This window comes from Danio aesculapii, chromosome 15, assembly GCF_903798145.1.
Source record: "Danio aesculapii chromosome 15, fDanAes4.1, whole genome shotgun sequence".
NCBI lineage: Eukaryota > Metazoa > Chordata > Actinopteri > Cypriniformes > Danionidae > Danio > Danio aesculapii.
Genome location: NC_079449.1, coordinates 14,330,980 through 14,350,979, shown reverse-complemented (window position 1 = coordinate 14,350,979; position 20,000 = coordinate 14,330,980). Strand labels below are relative to the sequence as shown.

General features: G+C 36.1%; 1 protein-coding gene across 1 annotated transcript in view; it reads right to left on the bottom strand.

The window, feature by feature from the left end:
- The window catches only part of crppa (CDP-L-ribitol pyrophosphorylase A), a 61,598-nt gene that overhangs the window by 25,634 nt on the left and 15,964 nt on the right, over nt 1-20,000 (bottom strand). The window contains exons 5-9 of the mRNA XM_056473218.1: nt 18,348-18,393; nt 15,583-15,671; nt 10,666-10,746; nt 9,951-10,043; nt 3,947-4,069 (exon numbers count right to left, since the gene is read on the bottom strand). Of these exons, the coding sequence (XP_056329193.1) occupies nt 3,947-4,069; nt 9,951-10,043; nt 10,666-10,746; nt 15,583-15,671; nt 18,348-18,393 (432 nt within the window). The remainder of the gene's footprint in view (nt 1-3,946; nt 4,070-9,950; nt 10,044-10,665; nt 10,747-15,582; nt 15,672-18,347; nt 18,394-20,000) is intronic.

Here is a 20,000-nt window from a genome sequence, read left to right as displayed (position 1 = left end):
CTCTATATACACCAGACACTTTACTTAAAGGTGCTGTATGTAAGTCTTTAACTCTTCTAAAGCATAAAAATACCATAATATGTTTGCAGATATTTAAGAAACATGTTAAGTAAACATTCTTGTTTATCTTAAAAACAGTGCTGAAGTCAGATGTTCTACTTTGAAAATGTGCGTTACGAACAGCTGTCTTTTTGATTTGGTTCTTTTAACCCACCCACTGCCAATTCAGCCAATTATATTTCAGCACCCCGATTGCCTTGATGTAAAACTGCATATTCTTTCATTCATTCAGTCAGGAAGGCTCTCAAAGCATGCGTCTGCAATCAAAATGTGACCTCCAGTGGACAGTAGCAGACTCCGAAATGAGATGCAGATTCAGAGTTCCACATTACGTTATTAATTAGCAAATAATATAAATATTACGAACGTGAACATTAGGTGAGCAGGTTACATTGTAACCCAGTGTCCTAACAACACGCTACGTGATGAGATCCGCAGTGATAAGCAATTTGGCTGTTTGCACCAGATGAAACACGACAGAAATTTAAATACAGCCATTCAGAAGCACAGAATATGCACTCACACATGAAATGGTAAGGTTTAAATTCTAATTAATACATATTAAACCTCTTTAAAATTATTAAACGTACATGCTGAATTGCTGAATTACTGAATATGTGTTGGTTTTGAATCTCAGTTCTAAAGTTCAATTTCAAACGATTTATTTTATTTTATTTTCAAGATCTGAGGTGAACTGAAGCTGCAGCTTTCAGTATATGGCAAAAAAATGCCATGTAAAATGGCATTAAAACTTGTATTATTAGCATTTAACACTGAATAAAGCACATCAGGTGTATTTGAGGTGATCATTGTCAGTATATCCTGTTGTTTAGCTGCATGAAATAGAAGCCATTTTTAATCTATAAATTTCAGGTGTTGTTTAGGACAAAAACTCCATTTAATATGGAAAATATTCCTTCTATTGCCTGCCGTTACTTTTATTTACAACATGACTTAAATCAGCCTTTAGGCTCAATAGTTAGGCACACTTCTGTTGATGTCGTCAACCTGGCAACCTGCACTTACGTGTGTTTTAAACCAGGCGTGCAATATCTAGTTCAACCAATGGGTTTCAAACTTACATACTGCACCTTTAAACAGGAAAAACAATGATTACCTGTGAATGTCCCACAAATCATGTTGCACTACTTCTTCCATCTTAAAATACCTCTCTTGCACAATAACTTGCAAAATTCTGTCTTATGTAAAAGTACTTGTATAGTCCGTCTCAGGTTATGTGTATAGTTTAGTTTTTATAATATATGTAAAGTGAGTAGTCAGTATAGTTAAATTATTGCTCTGGTATGTTAGTTATGTATAGGTTTAAAATAGCTCTTAAGTCCAGTGTTGTGTTCATATTTATAATTATGTTTATTCATGTAGCACTGTGGTCCTGCGAGACACGACATTTAATTCACTGTATGTCCCCATTTATAACAATAACAATAAAGACCAACTTTACTTGAGCTTACTCAGAGATTTTCTACTATTATTGAGAGATGTAAAGTCCGACTTGTACACTACCTGACAAAAGTCTTGTCGTCGATCCCAGTTGTAAGAGCAAAAAATAATAACTTGACTTCTAGTTGATCATTTGGAAAAGTGGCAGAAGGTAGATTTTTTCTGATGAATCATCTGGTGACCTGCATTCCAATCATCACAGATACTGCAGAAGAACTTTTGGAACCCCATGGAGCCAAGATTCTCACAGAAATCAGTCAGGTTTGGTGAAGGAAAAATCATGATTTGGGGTCATTCAGTATGTGGGCATGTGGGAGATCTGCAGAGTGGATGGCAACATCAACAGCCTGAGGTCTCAAGACATTTGTGCTGCCCATTACATTAAAAACCACAGGAGAGGGACAATTCTTCAGCAGGATAGCGCTCCTTCTCATACTTCAGCCGCCACATCAAAGGTTCTGAAAGCAAAAAAGGTCAAGGTGCTCCAGGATTGGCCAGCCCAGTCACCAGACATGAACATTATTGAGCATGTCTGGGGTAAGATGAAGGAGGAGGCATTGAAGATGAATCCAAATAATCTTGATGAACTATGGGAGTCTTGCAAGCACTGTATCTGTGCCATTCCAGATGACTTTAATAATAAGTTATTTAAGTCATTGCAGAGATGTATGGATGCAGTCATCCAAGCTCATAGGAGTCAAACACAATATTAATACTTTTTCCACTGCACTATGACTTTATATTTTATAATGTACGTTATTTCTGTTAAGTGATAAGACTTTTGTCTAAGCCAAGTCAGACCTTACTGTCCTGATTATCATATTTTATTTCGGTCAAATAAGCATAATCTAGAGGCCTTTGTCTTTCATACTGTATAAGCCACTTCAGATACCAAATGATCAACTAGATGTCAAGTTACTATTTGTCATTCTTAAAACTTGTATAGACAACAAGACTTTTGTCAGGTAGTGTATTATGTGTGCTTTTCATAACCAATTACATTCCAGCCTTGACATCCACTGTCAGAGTTGTGCGACTGTCAATCAATGAAACGAATGAGAAATGGTGTACACTGAATCCTACCTACAAAATTATCAGTGACTTCTCCAATTAAGCATTTTCTTGCAGTAAACGATTAAAATAGATCAATACAAAACTCCAAGTTCAAGTATACTGACCTTAATCTACACAATGGCTCAAGACTTCTGGTCTCATCTCATTCACTTTAATTGATTTTATATATAAAAACAGCTTGTTATGCTGATTGATGTTGAAAACTGGAATTTTTTTCAATTATATTATTTTTATTTTGATGTATAGTCATAAACACATTTGTTTGTAGAGAAAGTAGCTTGACCATTTAATGTCATTTGTTATTCCTAGTCATTTCTCCAATAGAAACCTCAATCAAAAGTCCTAAAGCAATCACAGAAAAGAGCTTACCCATTCAACACTGGGTTTTGGTACCCAACCTAAGCTAAACTTATGGTAATACCAGGTGTTTTTTTTACCCAAACCTTTAAGAAACCGAACTTTATGTGAAATGAACAACAGAAGTGTGTTCACAACAGACATGAAAACGTTTAAGCAGACTGCCTTTTACTTCAACATTATGATCAATTTATGCCGAAATCTGAACATTTTCATAACGCATCAAGTTATTCCATCTTCGAAGATCAAGCAAACTTAAATTGCTTGTGATATAAACCTTTCAAAGTTTCCCAACGGTGATCATCGAAACCTGATTTTGACTGCACGAATGATGCCAGTGGAATAAATTCGGCATCGTATTAGGCAATGGAAAGTCTATATATTTAACCGTTAGCTCATCCAAAAACCCTCAGGCGTGACTAGCAGCAGAAAATGTCTGAGGGCTTCACCGTCGTCTCCAAAACGATCTGGATAGAATACCGAATTAAGAGGCACAGGCTCTAATTGAAAAAACCTTATATCACGTATTGAAGGTAGTTGGACGGGTCAGAACGCACAAAGCGAGTGAGTCTTGGCAGACACCCTGTGAAGCATGAATAAGCGCATCTGGGAGGAATTATCCTCATTATTACGGGACCTATGAGTGTGATTTATGTATGGTCTTTATCTGCACTTCTACTATCTCAAAAAGAAGCATTTTATCACGACGAACACATATTACAGTCACTCCCTCTGCTGTCTGAGTGTTTTTAATGGGGGACGCAGCCAGAGAGGGCAAATTTACACATCGCTCTTGTTGACATAAAGCTATGCCGGCACTAATAACAGTCCAGAAAGACGTAACTGAACAATAAATTAACCCATAATGACCAATGTGTAATGAGGGTTTTTAATTCACTCTCAAAAGAACACATTTTGGGTTGTTTGGATACAGCCATAATTTCGACTAACATTCCCTTTAGCTAATATAATGATATCTCGTTAAGAAAATTACCTTTGAGTGATCGATCTTAATTCCATAGAGCAGAACGTTTCGCTGTTTGACTTCAGAGGCCAGAGCCATGAACTCGTCTGTTTCTTGGCTGTCAGCCGACTGCTTTGTCATGCTCAGCTGTACCTGTCAACAAAGGGAATACATTTTTTTTTAAATATCCACAACTATAGCTGGGGGAGGTTTGTGGTTTCAAGAAACCTCAGATGGGTTAATGAGTTGATAAAAGACATAACTGAATAACCTCAATAAAATAATAATGAAACAATACAAAACGTTAAATGAAAATCTATCATTGAATGAATTGTTAAAATGCAATAATACAAATAGAAAGAAATATATTGCACCATGGCACATTTGCTATTTACATGGTTGACTTTGTAAGCGGAAAAACTGAATGCTTTACTACTGTAATTATAACAGTTAAACAGACCATCTGCAGCGCGAGGATAAAGAAGGAGCCTCCTCCATTCCGCCTCTTTACTCCTTTACCTTCAAGTATAAGGAAACTGCATTGTACACACTCTATGGATACTAAAGACATCTATTATATTTTGTTTAGTTTGTTAAGTGCAAAGACTTCTTTCAAATTCATTTCTAATTTCTAGCAAATGAATAAATGAATAATAATAAGGAAGTGTGGTCAAAAAACTGAGTTATATCCAAGCACACGTTCTATTCTTATGCCTCATATAGTTATGCATACGTCTCCAAACCCGACAGGTGGACAAATCCAAACTTGTTTTTATTAAAACAAATATAAATATGCATATAATAAATAATACTACTTCTAAAATAAAATATCGCACCATGCATGTCTTGCATCTTATTGCGCCGGGTGTATGATAGGGCCCTTAATGTTTAATATTTGATCACATGCAACAAAATTTTAAAAAATACATTCTTGCATTTTTATTAAACTTACATTATTTATACATAAATACATTTTGTATATTAATCACGAATGTCGTATAACCATTAACTGACACGAAAGAAACATAAACATGCTGAATTATTTAATTATGATGTTTATTATGATGAATACTACTGAAATGTTACATTAAAATATATACAGTTGAAGTCAGAATTATTAGCCACCCTGAATAATAAGCCCCCCTCTTTATTTTCTCCCCAATTTCTGTTTAACGAAAAGAAGATTTTTTTTCAACACATTTCTAAACATAACAGTTTTAATAACTCATTTCGAATAACCGATTTATTTTATCTTTGCCATGATGACAGTAAATAATATTTTACTAGATATTTTTCAAGACACTTCTTTACAGCTTAAAGTGACATTTAAAGGCTTAACTAGGTTAATTAGGTTAACTAGGCAGATTAGGGTAATTAGGCAAGTAATTGTATAATGATGGTTTGTTCTGTAGACTATAGAAAATAAAAATAGCTTGAAGGGGATAATAATTTTGACCTTTAAATGGTTTTTAAAAAAATTAGAAACTGCTTTTATTCTAACCGAAATAAAACAAATAAGACTTTCTCCAGAAGAAAAAATATTATCAGACATACTCTGAAAAATTGCATTGCTCTGTTAAACATCATTTGGGAAATATTTAAAAAGGAAAAAAAAGAAAGAAAAAAAATCAAAGGGAAGCTAATAATTCTGACTTCAACTGTACTTAGAGTGAGAAAAAGAGAGAGGGTGAATACATACCCTGATTAATAGTCATTAACAAATATATAAAAAACTTCCCACCATTTATTAACTCCAACCATCCATACAGCAATTAATAATCCCATAAAAAAAACCATCACTTGTTTAAACTAAATATGACCTATTCTTACAAAAACACCTAATATATCTTTGGAACAAGCCCATTAATTTTAAGATTAGCCAACGGTCCTCTTTTTAATGAACACTCTGTGTATTTGTACAGGTTGTGCTCCCATGCAGAACAGCAAAGAAACTCTCAGCGAAAAGTTTCCATTGCAACTGACCCAGCATTCACCGATCCGTTAAATGAATGCAATTTCTTTTTCCGTTCGCTTACATCACCGCTTCAGGAAGATGTGGCCTGTATGCAAACACACCAAATAAAACAGGCCATGCTCATTTTTGCAAACTGCTTGAAGAAAAACATATTTCTAGCAGAGGTCATACCCGAGAAGAACACATGGGTAATGCTGTTTTCTCTAATTCAAACTGATTTGTTTTTTAATTGTGGCAGAATGCTGGGGCATATCACAGAAAGTTTCTTATATTAGGTCTTAACTTTGTATAGCAAAAGCATTTTTACCTGGATTTGGGATTCTTATCCTATCATACGAAATCGTATCTTATCTCAAACTTGGAAATGTTGAGTTTTGTCACCAAGTTCGACAATCCACCAAGCAACCAACACTGCGCAAGCTACTAGATAAACAACATGGATAAACAAAATCGGCAAAAAACTAAAAAAGTAAGTCACTTGCACTACTACCAGTAATGCTCCATGAAACTTTCTGCTAACTGTAACTATAATGCGCACCAGTCGATAAGTGTTTACTAATAAGTGTACTTATAAGTGTTTTGTCATCAAAATGTACACATCATGAGAATCCTCCAAGTGTCTGCCATTGTTTCTACCATTAAACATTTTCGTTCTTCGTTTTACATCAATAAATGTAATGCCATTGATGACAAATTCAATTACAGATGTTGTTTTTGTTAGCGTTCTAATAATGTTCAGATTAGGACAGCTGTCAGGACAGTTTATAGGATTTTTTTCTAATTACTTAAACATTTATTCAGATTAGTTTAATATGAATATCTCTGTTGAAGGACGATCCACAGAAGAGCAACTCCACCAACTACAACCAAGCACGCCAGAAGAGATGATGACAAGGAACCAAAAGTCCACCAATTAATAGAAATAGAGGCACCTTGGTGTCTTGAAAAAGCATTATACATTTAAACCAATGACTTAACTGTTTTACAAGGATATAAATATGAGGAAACACAAAGGCCAATATGGGTAAAACCAAAGAACAGAGTTGTTGATGGTTGTTGAGCTTCCCAAAATTGAAATTGATTAATCCAATTAAGAAAGTTTAGTTAACTGGAATGCTTATGAATCAATCCGGAAAAGAATGTGTATCTGTCTGTATCACTATCAGAAGAATGAAGAATTCTCAAAAGCTGATTTTCTACTGCACAGTATGGTGCACTTTGACACGATTCAGTTTGCATTTCCACTGCAGTTTAGTACCGCTTAAAGTGGATGGGACTATTGCTATAATTCAACTCTAATGCTGTGACATCATCATAAACAACAAACAAACAAGCAACACAAACCCAAACTCAGAGGCAATGGATGCTACCAATGGAATGGTGTTTTTGAGCAGTGGCTACTGTTGACTATTTAAAACGAGCAGGTTTTGTGTTTCATGTCACAATACATTGATGCTGGAGGTGACAATCCTCTCAGACCAATCGATGATCAGCAATGTGTATATGTCATGCTTTGGTAAAGGTACGGCTTGCATGGAACCTCATCCATGGTAGTTCTAAAAAAGTATCAGGTACTAGATACGAAACATAGTGGAAAATCCCCCAAAAGCGAGCCATATCGAATTCTATAGTCACTTGCAAAAGCATCTTAAATTACACTCTGACATCACTTTCATCAATCCAAACTGTTTGAAAGTGTTTCAAGAAATAAAATAATTATATTGTCAGCTAAATCAAACTCAATTTTCTTCTGTTTTTATGTTAATAGCTAAAAGATTAAAAGCTTAAACAATCAAGAACATTTTCACAGCCTTATTTGCTCATATTTACCAGTGGAGCAAGAATTATTGTAGCATACTGGTAATGTATATCAACAAGCGCCGAGTTTTCTCCAGTGAAGACCCAAGAGGAAATGTAATGGCATGCTAAGCGGATCCAAATGAAATGCAAACATATAGAAAGTCAAGCAATCCTCTCATTACAAAATAATCTTGAGTTTTCCTCGCTCTCACAGCCACATGTGTTATCATAACATCTGCGCTGATGATAAGAACAAAGCATCCGTGCAATCCAAACACAATGATGGAGAGTGGAGGTTATCTGACAGGCCTTCGGAGGAAACATATGGATTCTGGGAAGGCTAAAGTCCCACACTGGGGTGTGGATGTCTGGGTTCAGACGTCAGGACTGCGGGAGCACAGATTTCTGTGTTTTCGAAATACGTTTCAGAAATGAATCAAGGTGAGGGTGATGATTTTCCCAGAGATTAAGACTAAGATATTTTGAGGTACACAGGTTGGACAAGAACCAGGAAACAAAACATCAAGGGTTTTTCCAACTCCTAGCACTGCCATCAAGCACATGTGCTTCACGAAAATGAAGAAGAAAAATATATATAATCAGTTGCTTCTGTTGTTTTTTTTTAATAAATTTGCCCTCAAGTGTTTGAACTGGACAAGATTATATTTTAGATACAAATAGCAGATTAATCATCTACATCTTTACTGTAAAAATTGTAACTTGTAAATTGTATACTGAAAAAAATATATATTACTATATCCAATCACCTGCCACTTTATTAGGTACACATTACTGGTACCGGGTTGTACCTCGTTTTGCCTTCAGAACAGCCTTAATCTTTCATAGCATAGATTCAACAAGGTACTGGAAATATTCCTCAGAGATTTTGGTCCATATTGACATGATAGCATCACGCAGTCGGCTGCACATTCATGATGGGAATCTCCCGTTCCACCACATCCCAAAGGTGCTCTATTGGATTGAGATCTGGTGACTGTGGAGGTCATTTGAGTACATTAAACTCAATGTCATTTTCAAGAAACTAGTCTAAGATGATTTGCGCTTTATGACATGGCGTGTTATCCTGCTGGAAATAGCCATCAAAAGATGTAAATAAAACTGTATTTATGTATCAGAAGACTGTAGTTATAAAGGGATGGACATGGTCACCAACAACATTTAGGTAGGTTTTGGCGTTGAAATGTGTGCCAAGAAAATATCGTCCACACCATTACACCACCAACGCCAGCCTGAATTGAGGATACAAGGCAGGATGGATCCATGCTTTCATGTTGTTGACACCAAATTCTGACCCTACCATCCGAATGTCGCATATTGCATATTGGTTACATGACTAACAGTTGCCTTTTTATCAGCTCGAATCTTTTTTGGACCATACTGTAAACCCTAGAGATGGTTGTGCGTGAAAATCCCAATAGGTAAGCAGTTTGTGAAATACTCAGACCAGCCCGCCTGGCATCAACAATCATGCCACGATCAAAGTAACTTCAATCATCGTTCTTTCTCATTTTGATGCTCGGTTTGAACTGAAGCAGATTGTTTTGACCATGTCTACAAGCCTAAATGCATTGAGGTGCTGCCATGTGATTGGCTGATTAGAAATTTGCGTTAACGAGGAGCTGGACAAGTGTACCTAATAAAGTGGCCGGTGAGTGTATAGACGTATACATGTCATTTGAAGCTTTTTTTTTTTTTTTTTTTTTTTCATAAAATCACAAAAATTATGCCATCATTTGGACTCGTTTATATTCATTTTTAGACAATACCAAAGATTTAACTTCAGAAAAACTTAAGAAAAAAAGAATATCTGGTTCAGTGACCCAATTGTTATTTTCTCTCGCTCTCTCTGAGAGAATGAAAAAAGCTTTAAATGACAATATTTTCATTTGACATTTGGAAGACATGTTATCAGACCTCTCTATGATAAAACAAATATTAAGATTTCAGTTAAACCCACACCTTTTCCATAGTTGTGTGAATATAGATATGCTGTATAAACAAAGAAAGATTTTTATATTAAAAAAAAAAAAATCAATATCATGCAACAATTGTGACAATAAAAGTATAAAAGTGTCTACAATTCTGTTATAATGTGAAAGGGTGTTCAAGTCTTTGTTTTTTTTTTACTTTGATACTGTGTTTATGCATGTTTATGTAATGTATGGTGAGTTTAAAAAACATTCATACACATTCATTTTATAGCATTGAATTTGTGGGAAGCTCTGTATGCAAACTTACCCAAACAATAACTACTGGATATAAACGAGCGTGGTCGATGTCTTCAAAACATTTCACCATTTCCAGGACCCAAGAGGAGTTTGATCCACTCATCTAAAATACAGATAATTTGTCTTATGTTTAAATAATGTCTAACTTATGTTTGTGAATAACAGTCAATCAAATAAAATCAATATATAAGTCACAATTAATCACAACTGGTGATAAAAAACATATTAAGAAAGTAACAAAAACTTTTATTTCAATGAAACTCCTAAAAAGAGTATTGCTTTCACGAAAAAATTATGTAAATGTAAATGTAAAATTGATAGTAACAATAATAAATTTGAGCACCAGATTAAACAATTAGATTAATTTCTAAACATGACGAGACACTGAAAACTTAATTAATAGTAAATGACACTGAAAAATGCAATTTAGCCATCTTAAAAATGTATTAAATGTTAAATTATACAATAAATACTATATTTTAGATTAAATAAAAGCATCCTTGGTGAGCATGGGAGTCTTCTTTCAAAGGGGAGTGCAGATACCAGAGTAAATCCACACCAAGATATTAAATTTTGATTTTGAAGACAGCCCATTTTGGAATACTGTAATATTAACAGATGAATCATCCACAATGTGAACAGGAATACACATTAAGAACGTCAAATATGATTTATGTTGACTTCAATGTGGAATTACTTTGTGTTTGCGTGTGCTGTTGACGTACAGATATGTGAATAAAGTTTCGGGTTTTGGACAGGTACTCCACATTGCTCTCCTTTCCACATGGAATGACGTCTGTCTCCATCTGAGAAAAAGAAGAGCGAGCCCAAAATCAATATAAGAAGTAATCTCAGAGACAAAAATATTATTTATGAAGATCTAATGATTCAACACGCAGATGCTCTACATATGAAATCATATCAAAGTCCTCATATCAAACCATATCCTGTCCCTGGCCTTGTCGAAGGTCTTGTACGGAGATGAAATAAACAGAAATAAACAGAAGTGTTTGGCACGGACTCGACCTTGACGAGAAAATTGGAAATATGAAATGGTTATTGGAAACACATGCAGGGACTTATTCGCTCTTGAAAGATAACCAACCGCGGCTTTAGACGAAAACCAGTTCGCTCCGAGCTGCGGATTTACGAGATCTTTTCGACATCTGAACCAGGCTGGGCTGTGGAGGCCACACGAGATGCTGTTTGCAGGTTATTTGCGTGGTGGTGGAGCAAGAATAAGCACTTTATAATGACCCGAAATCAGATTCATAAAGCCACACACTTGGTCCTCGTTAGACGTTAAAGGTCACAAAAAGATTGGGTAATGCTTTCATTTCCACACACTCAAAAAAATGACCTTTCTGATCATTCATGGGGATTTGCAAAGGATTCAAAAACAGAAATGTGTTTTTTACAGTCCAAAGAGTTCAAATTGAACCACAGCTAAATGTCGGGACTCATTTCAGCTCATGTTGGGATATAATCCGACGTTGACGTAGGAATACATTACAGTCAAGAGTTATGCAGTATCACTGAAATGCCAGGATTACGTGTAGTCAATGGAATTTTATAGTCTCTAATGGATCAAATGTGGATTTTTTGTGTGCATGTGTGTGAGATTTACTTGTGTGGCTTAAGTTGATATATGCACTACCTAGACGCTCTCAGCACTTAAACGATCTCAAATTCCTGCAGCTGAGGAATGTGAAGCCCGCTTTCTGGCCTCTGGTATTAAAATGCATTTTCATCAAGTGGATGATGCTAAATACAAGTGTAAAACTACATCTACATAGCCCTTTAGCTGACCAAAGACATGTAATGTTGGACCTGAGTGGTACTCAGAAGGGTGACCTCTTAGAAAAGCTTGGTGTAGCTGGATAAGATTTTGGTAAGGACAGGAAAAAGTTGCCTAAAGGCTGTGTATAAGCTGGTGGTCTGCTGTTGGGGAGAGTTAAGCCGACAATGAGCATTTGTCCGGCTAGTTTGTTTACCTCTGGTTGAGTTCATGTTGTAGGGAGTCTAGATTCTAGAATGTAGAATTAATGTCAGCCATTGGAGAAAGTAAGAGCTCCGATTGCGTATTCAGCTACGAATCAGAGCGCGAGAACAAAAACGAAAGAGACGAAAGCAAGCAAAGTCATAAGGGAACACAAAGAAATCTGATATGGATTATCGGACTATCTAACATATTTGCAAGAAGGGAGGGCAAAGAGGGATTCACTGATGCAAATATGTAATCTGAAAATCATTATAATTTGCTAATATTAAAGAAATGCAACGAAATGACTGCTGACTAGGCATGGGTACAGAGAACCGGTTTTTTTAGTTTCGTAATTGGGTCGATACTGTGTAGTGGTAAGCTTTAGGTTTAACAGTACTGTTATCACTACTCATGCTGTTTTGTCTCCGTATACTTCGGTGTTAATAACGAAGCTGCTGCTTAACATTTAACATGCAGCCAGTGTTTGTTCAACATATGAGTGATATCTTTTCGCATGTGCGAGGTGCGTTTATGTGCAAAAATCCGTCAAGGTGGCTAGGTTCGAAGCGAAACAGTCAAAGTTCTTCTCATAAGCTTTCATAAGGCAGTGGTCTCGCCAAGCTCCTGGAGATCCCTGCGTATTCATAGTGGCTCCCTGATGGCCGCAAATTAAACCCAATTTCCAGGAGAGAGAATGAGAGCCATATCACATACAAGCTTTATGAATAGCGCAGTAAAGAAAGCTCTAGTATTTGAACCTACCATTTGAAAGGTCTTATATTTATTTGGCATTACATATACAACCTTGGAAAAGATTCATGTAGTCAGACTGTAATACAAGTTAATGAAACTTTGGCTAAAAATATTAGGAAAATAAAATCAGTTCAATAATGTCCTTTTAAAATTATGATTAATTAGCATGTTGCAATAAACAGCCGTTTATATTACTTTTTACATATTAAAGATATAATGAATGTAAATATGTCTGTTTTGTAAATTATTTAAATAAGACCTACAAAATGTCCTATTATTTTATTATACTATATATTTTTCTTGTTGTAATAATGAGTTTATTCAGGGTGGGATGTCTGAAAATGAACACGCAATAGTGTAATAATGAACAAAGGTGCCAATATTAGTAATATAATAAAACTAACAAAACATGCCGATGCATCATCCAACTCAAGTGATGCATTGTATTTAGTTATTTATGTCTCCATACTTTATGCATCTACTTCTGTTTGCTTAGAAATACATTCAATCATTCATTCATTTTCTTTCCCTTATTTATCAGTAGTCACCACAGCAGAATGAACCGCCAATTATTCAGGCATATGTTTTACGTTTTAAGCGATGTAATACTTTCCAAAATCATGATCACAATGTATATATCCATGCCTGATATCCGATGGCCAGAAAGTAAAATTTTGGTATTTGTCATGCCGCAAGTCCAGAGACCGATGTATACACTATGATTTTATAGAAAATTCACTTTAATGTGTGATATGACTAAATAGTGACCCAACACAATCTCACGGTAATTCGTAACTTTTTGATTTAGTGGCTAATTTGTACGAATTCGTACGATCTAATTCGTACAATTTAGTACGAAGATTTGCTCATCCCCCAATGACGGTTGGGTTTAGGGGTGGGGTTAGGTGCCACGCCTCCTTTTTAAAATCGTACAACTTCGTACGACTGAACTCGTACGAATTCTTACGAATTAGCCACACAACTGACAAAACGTAAAATACTTACGTTTTCTTGTGAGATTAGGCAAACGAATATTTTTTCAATTCAAATGTGTAACGGCTTGGATACATCACGACTTAACAAGCGGATAGTGTATGTCTTTAGACTGTGGGGGAAACCAGAGCACCCGGAGAAAACCCACACCATCACAGGGAGAACATGCAAACATCCAAACAGAAATGCCAACTGGCCCAGCTGGGACTCGATATAGCGATACCATAAATTACCATAAATGATACCATCCCTACTGTTGACTTCTTGTGTTCTCTTTAGACCTGCCCCGTTCCCTCTCAACCTGCTTAATTTCATCACTTCAGTTTTTGGTCTCATGCTCTGATTCGTAGCTGTACAGCCAATCCAAATGCTCTCTTATACATACATCTTATGCCAATTCTACTTGCTGATTTGGGCAAATTCCCTCCGATATGAGAAGGACAAGAGGCAAAATGTGGAACTTCTTCTTCCAGCAGCACTATGGCCCTTGTAGAGCTTAGGCCTCTTCAACCACTCCCCTCCAGCCTTCCAGATCCAATGCTCAATTTCTCCAAGGACGCACTCCTAGGAAACGTAGATCTTCTACGTCGTCTAACCAACTCTTCCGTGGCCTGCCAGGACATCTCCTTCCTTCCAGCTTTAACTTGTACACTTTCTTTACAGCTCTCAGTTGGGGTAATCTCTCTAAGTGGCCCAGTCATCTTAACCGGTTCCTCTTTATTTCTGTGACCAGGCTTGGCTCACCATACAGGTCTGCCACTTCTGCATTACTCCTTATCCAGCATTCATCTAGACACAAACTGGTCCATATATACTCCTCAAGATCTTTCTCTCCCAGGCATTGAGAAGCAATTCATCCCGAGCTGTTAATACCCATGTTTCGCTGGCAAACATTATCACTGGTCATGTGTAGAACACACCAAATAAATGTAGCCTGACACTGCACAATAGCTAACCGTAAGCTACAGTAAGTGTGTCCTGGCCTTTAATACAGGCCCTCAGTCAAACATGAAATCAAGATCTTCACATATTCTGACTTTAATCTTCCATTACCAAGCAAAAATGTTTGCCCATAGTGAACATGAGCCTCAGATGAAAGTAGACGGCGACCCACTCCAGTTCTTATCAGCAGCATGCGCGTGTATGATTATTACATCTCGCTAAAAGGATCACCCTTATCACTCTCTGCTGTCCTTAATAACCAAAACACAACCAGAGCCAATCGTACCACCTGCATGCCTGGAATGGGCTCAACTCGAGTTCCACATCTCAGTAATGGAGACACTGTAATGGGGATTAGATTTACCAAATGGCACTGAGACAAATTCAATTTCTCATCTGTAATCTCCTCCCTTTCTTTCATCTCCCTCGAGTAAGCTCGGTAGAACTGACCCGGGCCGACACCTGGGGGAGCGGCAGCGTCTGGAAGCAATCATCCGTACGGGACGCCGGGTGCTCTCATGTTCGCAACATTATCAAGAGGAGGACATGTGCTTGATGAAGAACTTGGAACGGCTACAAAGGAGGATGGGCTTCCGCTGCATTGAGCCCGAATGGAGGACGTCATATTTCCTTGAACAGGATGATGGATCTCCTACAACATGAAGATACGATACGTCTTGACCTGGACCGGCTCCAAAATATAAAAGTGGAATAAATGGGAAGGTGGTCACACTTGTACATGACACCTTATCCATTTCAGCAAGTATACATTTAATGGTATGACTGAAGTATTGCACCCCGCCATCTGTGTCTTTTCATAAAGTTACAGGGCAGGTGAAAGTCATAGGAAATTGGGGTGAAGGAGGTTGAAACGAAGACAGATTGTGCAAACGTCTAGATACGCAATGCATTCCTAAGCAAAGAGTATTTTAACAAAACTGTAAGACGATCGATGTCATCCTTGTTTTACCATGTTCAGATTTTTCTGAAGGGTTTTGGCCAACTCAACAGCTTCTGCTTCAGCTCCTGCAATGATACAGGCTGACGCTGAAAGAGTCTCTGAAAAGAAAAAGGAAAATAATATTTCAAGAGAAAGTCCATTTTTATTTTTACTTTTACAATTCAATAACTTTTTATCTGAAGATTAAAAAGTGTTTAATGAATGGTGAAAATACTACACATTAATAAATATAGAATCTGATGAAACATTTAAAAAAACTAGAAAACTAATAGTATTTTAATAAAACTGCATCAAAATATAGCAACAAACAGCAACATTTTAATAAAAATTTTCTAAGTGTGCTTATTTTACAGGCTCGGTCATTTCCTTAAAATAAAAATAAATAAAAGCAAAACAAAATCAATTGAGTCAATATTTTAAAAGATTAGAATACATTATAATAATGATGAAAAAAAAATCTTGTTGCACTGTATGGCAAAATTAACAATTTTTCTTTTATGTCGAAAATTATGCCATGAAGACATTTAGTAAATTTCCTACTGTAAATATAGACTCACCGGCCACTTTATTAGGTACACCTTATTAGTACCGGGTTGTACCCCCTTTTGCCTTCAGAACTGCCTTAATCTTTCATATCATGCATTCACCAAGATACTGGAAATATTCTCAGAGATTTTGGTCCATATTGACATGATAGCATCACGCAGTCAGCTACACATCCATGATGTGAATCTCCCGTTTCACCACATCCCAAAGGTGCTCTATTAGATTGAGATCTGGTGACTGTGGAGGCCATTTGAGTACATTAAACTCATTGTAATGTTCAAGAAACCAGTCTGAGATGATTCGTGCTTTAAGACATGGTGTGTTATCCTGCTGGAAGTAGCCATCAGAAGATTGGTACACTGTGGTCATAAAAAGATGGACATGGTCAGCAACAGTACTCAGGTAGGTTGTGGCGTTGACACGGTGCTCAATTGGTACTAATAAGCCCAAAGCGTGCCAAGAAAATTTCCCCCACACCATTACACCACCACCAGCCTGAACCGTTAATACAAGGCAGGATGGATCCATGCTTTCATGTTGTTGATGCTAAGTTTTGACCCTACCATCCGAATGTCGCAGCAGAAATCGGACCAGGCAACGTTTTTCTAATCTTCAATTGTCCAATTTTCATGAGCCTGTGTGAATTGTAGCCATTTCCTGTTCTTAGCTGACAGGAGTGGTTCCTGTGTGATCTTCTGCTGCTGTAGCCAATCTGTCTAAAGATTTGACGTGTTGTGCATTCAGAGATGCTCTTCTGTATACTGTACCTCAGTTGTAACGAGTGGTTATTGGAGTTACTGTTGCCTTTCTATCAGCTTAAACCAGTCTGGCCATTCTCCTTTGACATCAACAAGGCATTTGCGCCCACAGAACTGCCGCTCACTGGATATTTTGTCTTTTTCGGACCATTCTCTGTAAATCCTAGACATGGCTGTGCGTGAAAATCCCAGCAGATCAGCCGTTTCTGAAATACTCAGACCAGCCCGTCTGGCACCAACAACCATGCCACGTTCAAAGTCACTTAAATGACTTTCTTCCTCACTCTGATGCTCGGTTTAAACTGCAGCAGATCGTCTTGACCATGTCTACATGCCTAAATTAATTGAGTTGCTGCCATGTGATTGGCTGATTAGAAATTTGCATTAACCAGCAGTTGGACCTAATAAAGTGGCCAGTGAGTGCATTATACTAATACAATTTTTTTGATTAGTAATGTGCATTGCTATTTAGACAACTCTATGTATTTAGTACAATATTTCGATTTTTTTGGAACTCAGATATTCAAACAGTTGTATCACTGCCAAAAATTATCCTATGCTAACCAAGTATACATCAATTGAAAGCTTATGTATTCAACTGCTGTGTATAATAATGATGATGTATACATCTCTGGTTTTCTAGTCCAGGGTCACAAATATAGTAAAATATAAAATAAATAAATAAAAACCAAAGCTCATCTTATATGGTCAAACGTTCTCTAGTAAAAATAAATAATTGAATAAAATAAAAAATATATATGTGCTTGTTTTGTTTATGATTGTGGTGTTTACATAAAAAAATTAATTAAATGCAATGTGCAATTAATGACCACTTCAGACATTTTAAGATTTCATGATGTTCAAGAGCTAAAGCTAAGGAAAATAAATACACCCAGTGGGATGCTTTATTGTAAAGGCAGATCTCTGAAAGCAGTAAGAGGTCCATTACTCAGCCAAGATTACAACATTTTTAGATCATTTGTTGTTTTATTCTACTTGGGCTGGCATTATGAAAATGGGTTTTAAGCCAAAAGCAGCTTAATACACTGGTCGAATAGACAGAGGCATGGAAACTTTACTAAAATCATGCACTCATACAACCACATCAAAACTAAAATTTTCCCAAATTCTTCAACTTCAGTTCCCCCTTTGTTTGGTCAACTAATATCTTACAGTACATTATACTATAATTTCTCTTAAAAAGATTGTATATAAAAAAGACAGCATGTAGACATCTTGAAAAATCTGTTTGCTTCTGTGGTTCCCAATCTTTCTTTGTATATTTACATGCACATTACTAACAGTTTGTGTTCATCCAAAGATGTCTCTAAGTGAAAATGATCTATTTTGACTGTTACCAGTTAAAATGTATAATCAAAGCATTCTGCAATAACAACAGTGAATGGCAATATTGTATTCCCAGCACTGACTAAAAAACAGTGGGCTCTAATATTTTTTTTTCTACAATACCTTTAATAATAGCTTCTGCAGCTGCTAGATCTCGCTTGTATGTTACCTACAAAAAGTAAAAGTAAAAAAAGCATCCCATTTATTAAGCCACTATAACATATTATAAAAAAAGAACAAGTCAAGATATTATTTCTGCAAATGTTTGTATCAGATGTATATGCACAGACAAGACAAGGCTTACACAAAATTGTAGTATTGTAATCATCTGTAATGGTAAACAGTATTAAAGGGGACCTATTAATCAAAAAACACTTTTATAAGGGGTTTTGTGCAGCAACAGTCTGTAAATATAACCAGCTTCTAATGATACAATTTTTTTCATTTTATTTTTTATAATCACAATTGATAAAAATCAGCAGAAACACTTTGATTGACATTCTCCCTTTGTACGTGTCCATTAGTGACGATCTCTCCCTCATTAACATAGGACATTAATCTTGTTTTTTAATCTGCCACTATGCTGACACACAGGCATTTGTAGCTCCGCCTCTTTTGAAAAGAAAAATCTCAAAATCTAATCTGAATTTTAAGCGACAGTTCCCAAAATTACTAAATTAGGATCAAAACCTAAAAGGGGCAGTTAAAAAACATTATTTGTGGGGTGTTTTGAGCTGAAACTTAACATACACACTAGAGACTTATTTCGGAGACTTCGGAGACTTATTTGACATCTTGTGAAACGGGGCATAATAGGTGCCCTTTAAACATTTATGTTTAAAATTTTTAAGCTAAAAATGTATATTAACACTAAAGGCCCATTCACACCAAGTACAAAAATAAAGATAACAATAAAAGATAGATCTAAAAAAATCATTCCCTAGAACAAATTTTACAGCTAATAAATGATAAAACACTCAAAATCCATTGGAATCCATGGAAAAGCCAATTAGAATCCATTGGAATATAATGGTATAATGTTAAGCCTTTTTATCAAAGATTATTTAATGATAATGATAATCTTGGAAACAATCGGTTATACCATGGGAAATTATGATTAAAGAATACAAGTAAGAATTCAGCTGAAGCTATGCAAGCAGGGCTGGCAAATTGAAGGATAAAAAAGCAGTGAAGTAGATTCAGCGTAATTGTGTTGACTCCTTTAAAATCTCTGGGGACTTTTTTTTCCTTGTTTTTAGTCCACTACTACCGAGATTGTGATTGCTAAATTCAGTTTGATTACACAATACACGAGCTGGATTCACTGGTCACATGCGCTAGTAGCCCACTGAGGACTATGCACTGCTGGTTATGCAAAAATTATAAACTAAAAATAAACATTATCCTCTGTCAGTGTTGACGCAAATGTTTTAATCACAATATTTATATTTATAGTTATTGTGTTCGGTGTGAACGGCTTTACATTACAGACACAAAACTGATTTTGTTTGGCCAATCAGAACTCACCAAAACTGAATCAGAGCATTTCAGACAGAGCGGGATCAGAGGTGCTGCAATAATTTACAGCATGTGAAAAAAAAAGTGTTTTGGAACATTTAACCTTGTTAACCTATTGTTTAACAAGTACAGAAAATAATGACCTTTAAAAAAGCATCAAATGACCTGTTTACTTACATAAGTTTAGGCTAGGTTTAGAAGAAATGTGTCTATGAAATACACTTATATCGTACGTAAAGTGAGGGTCAAAAGTCTGAG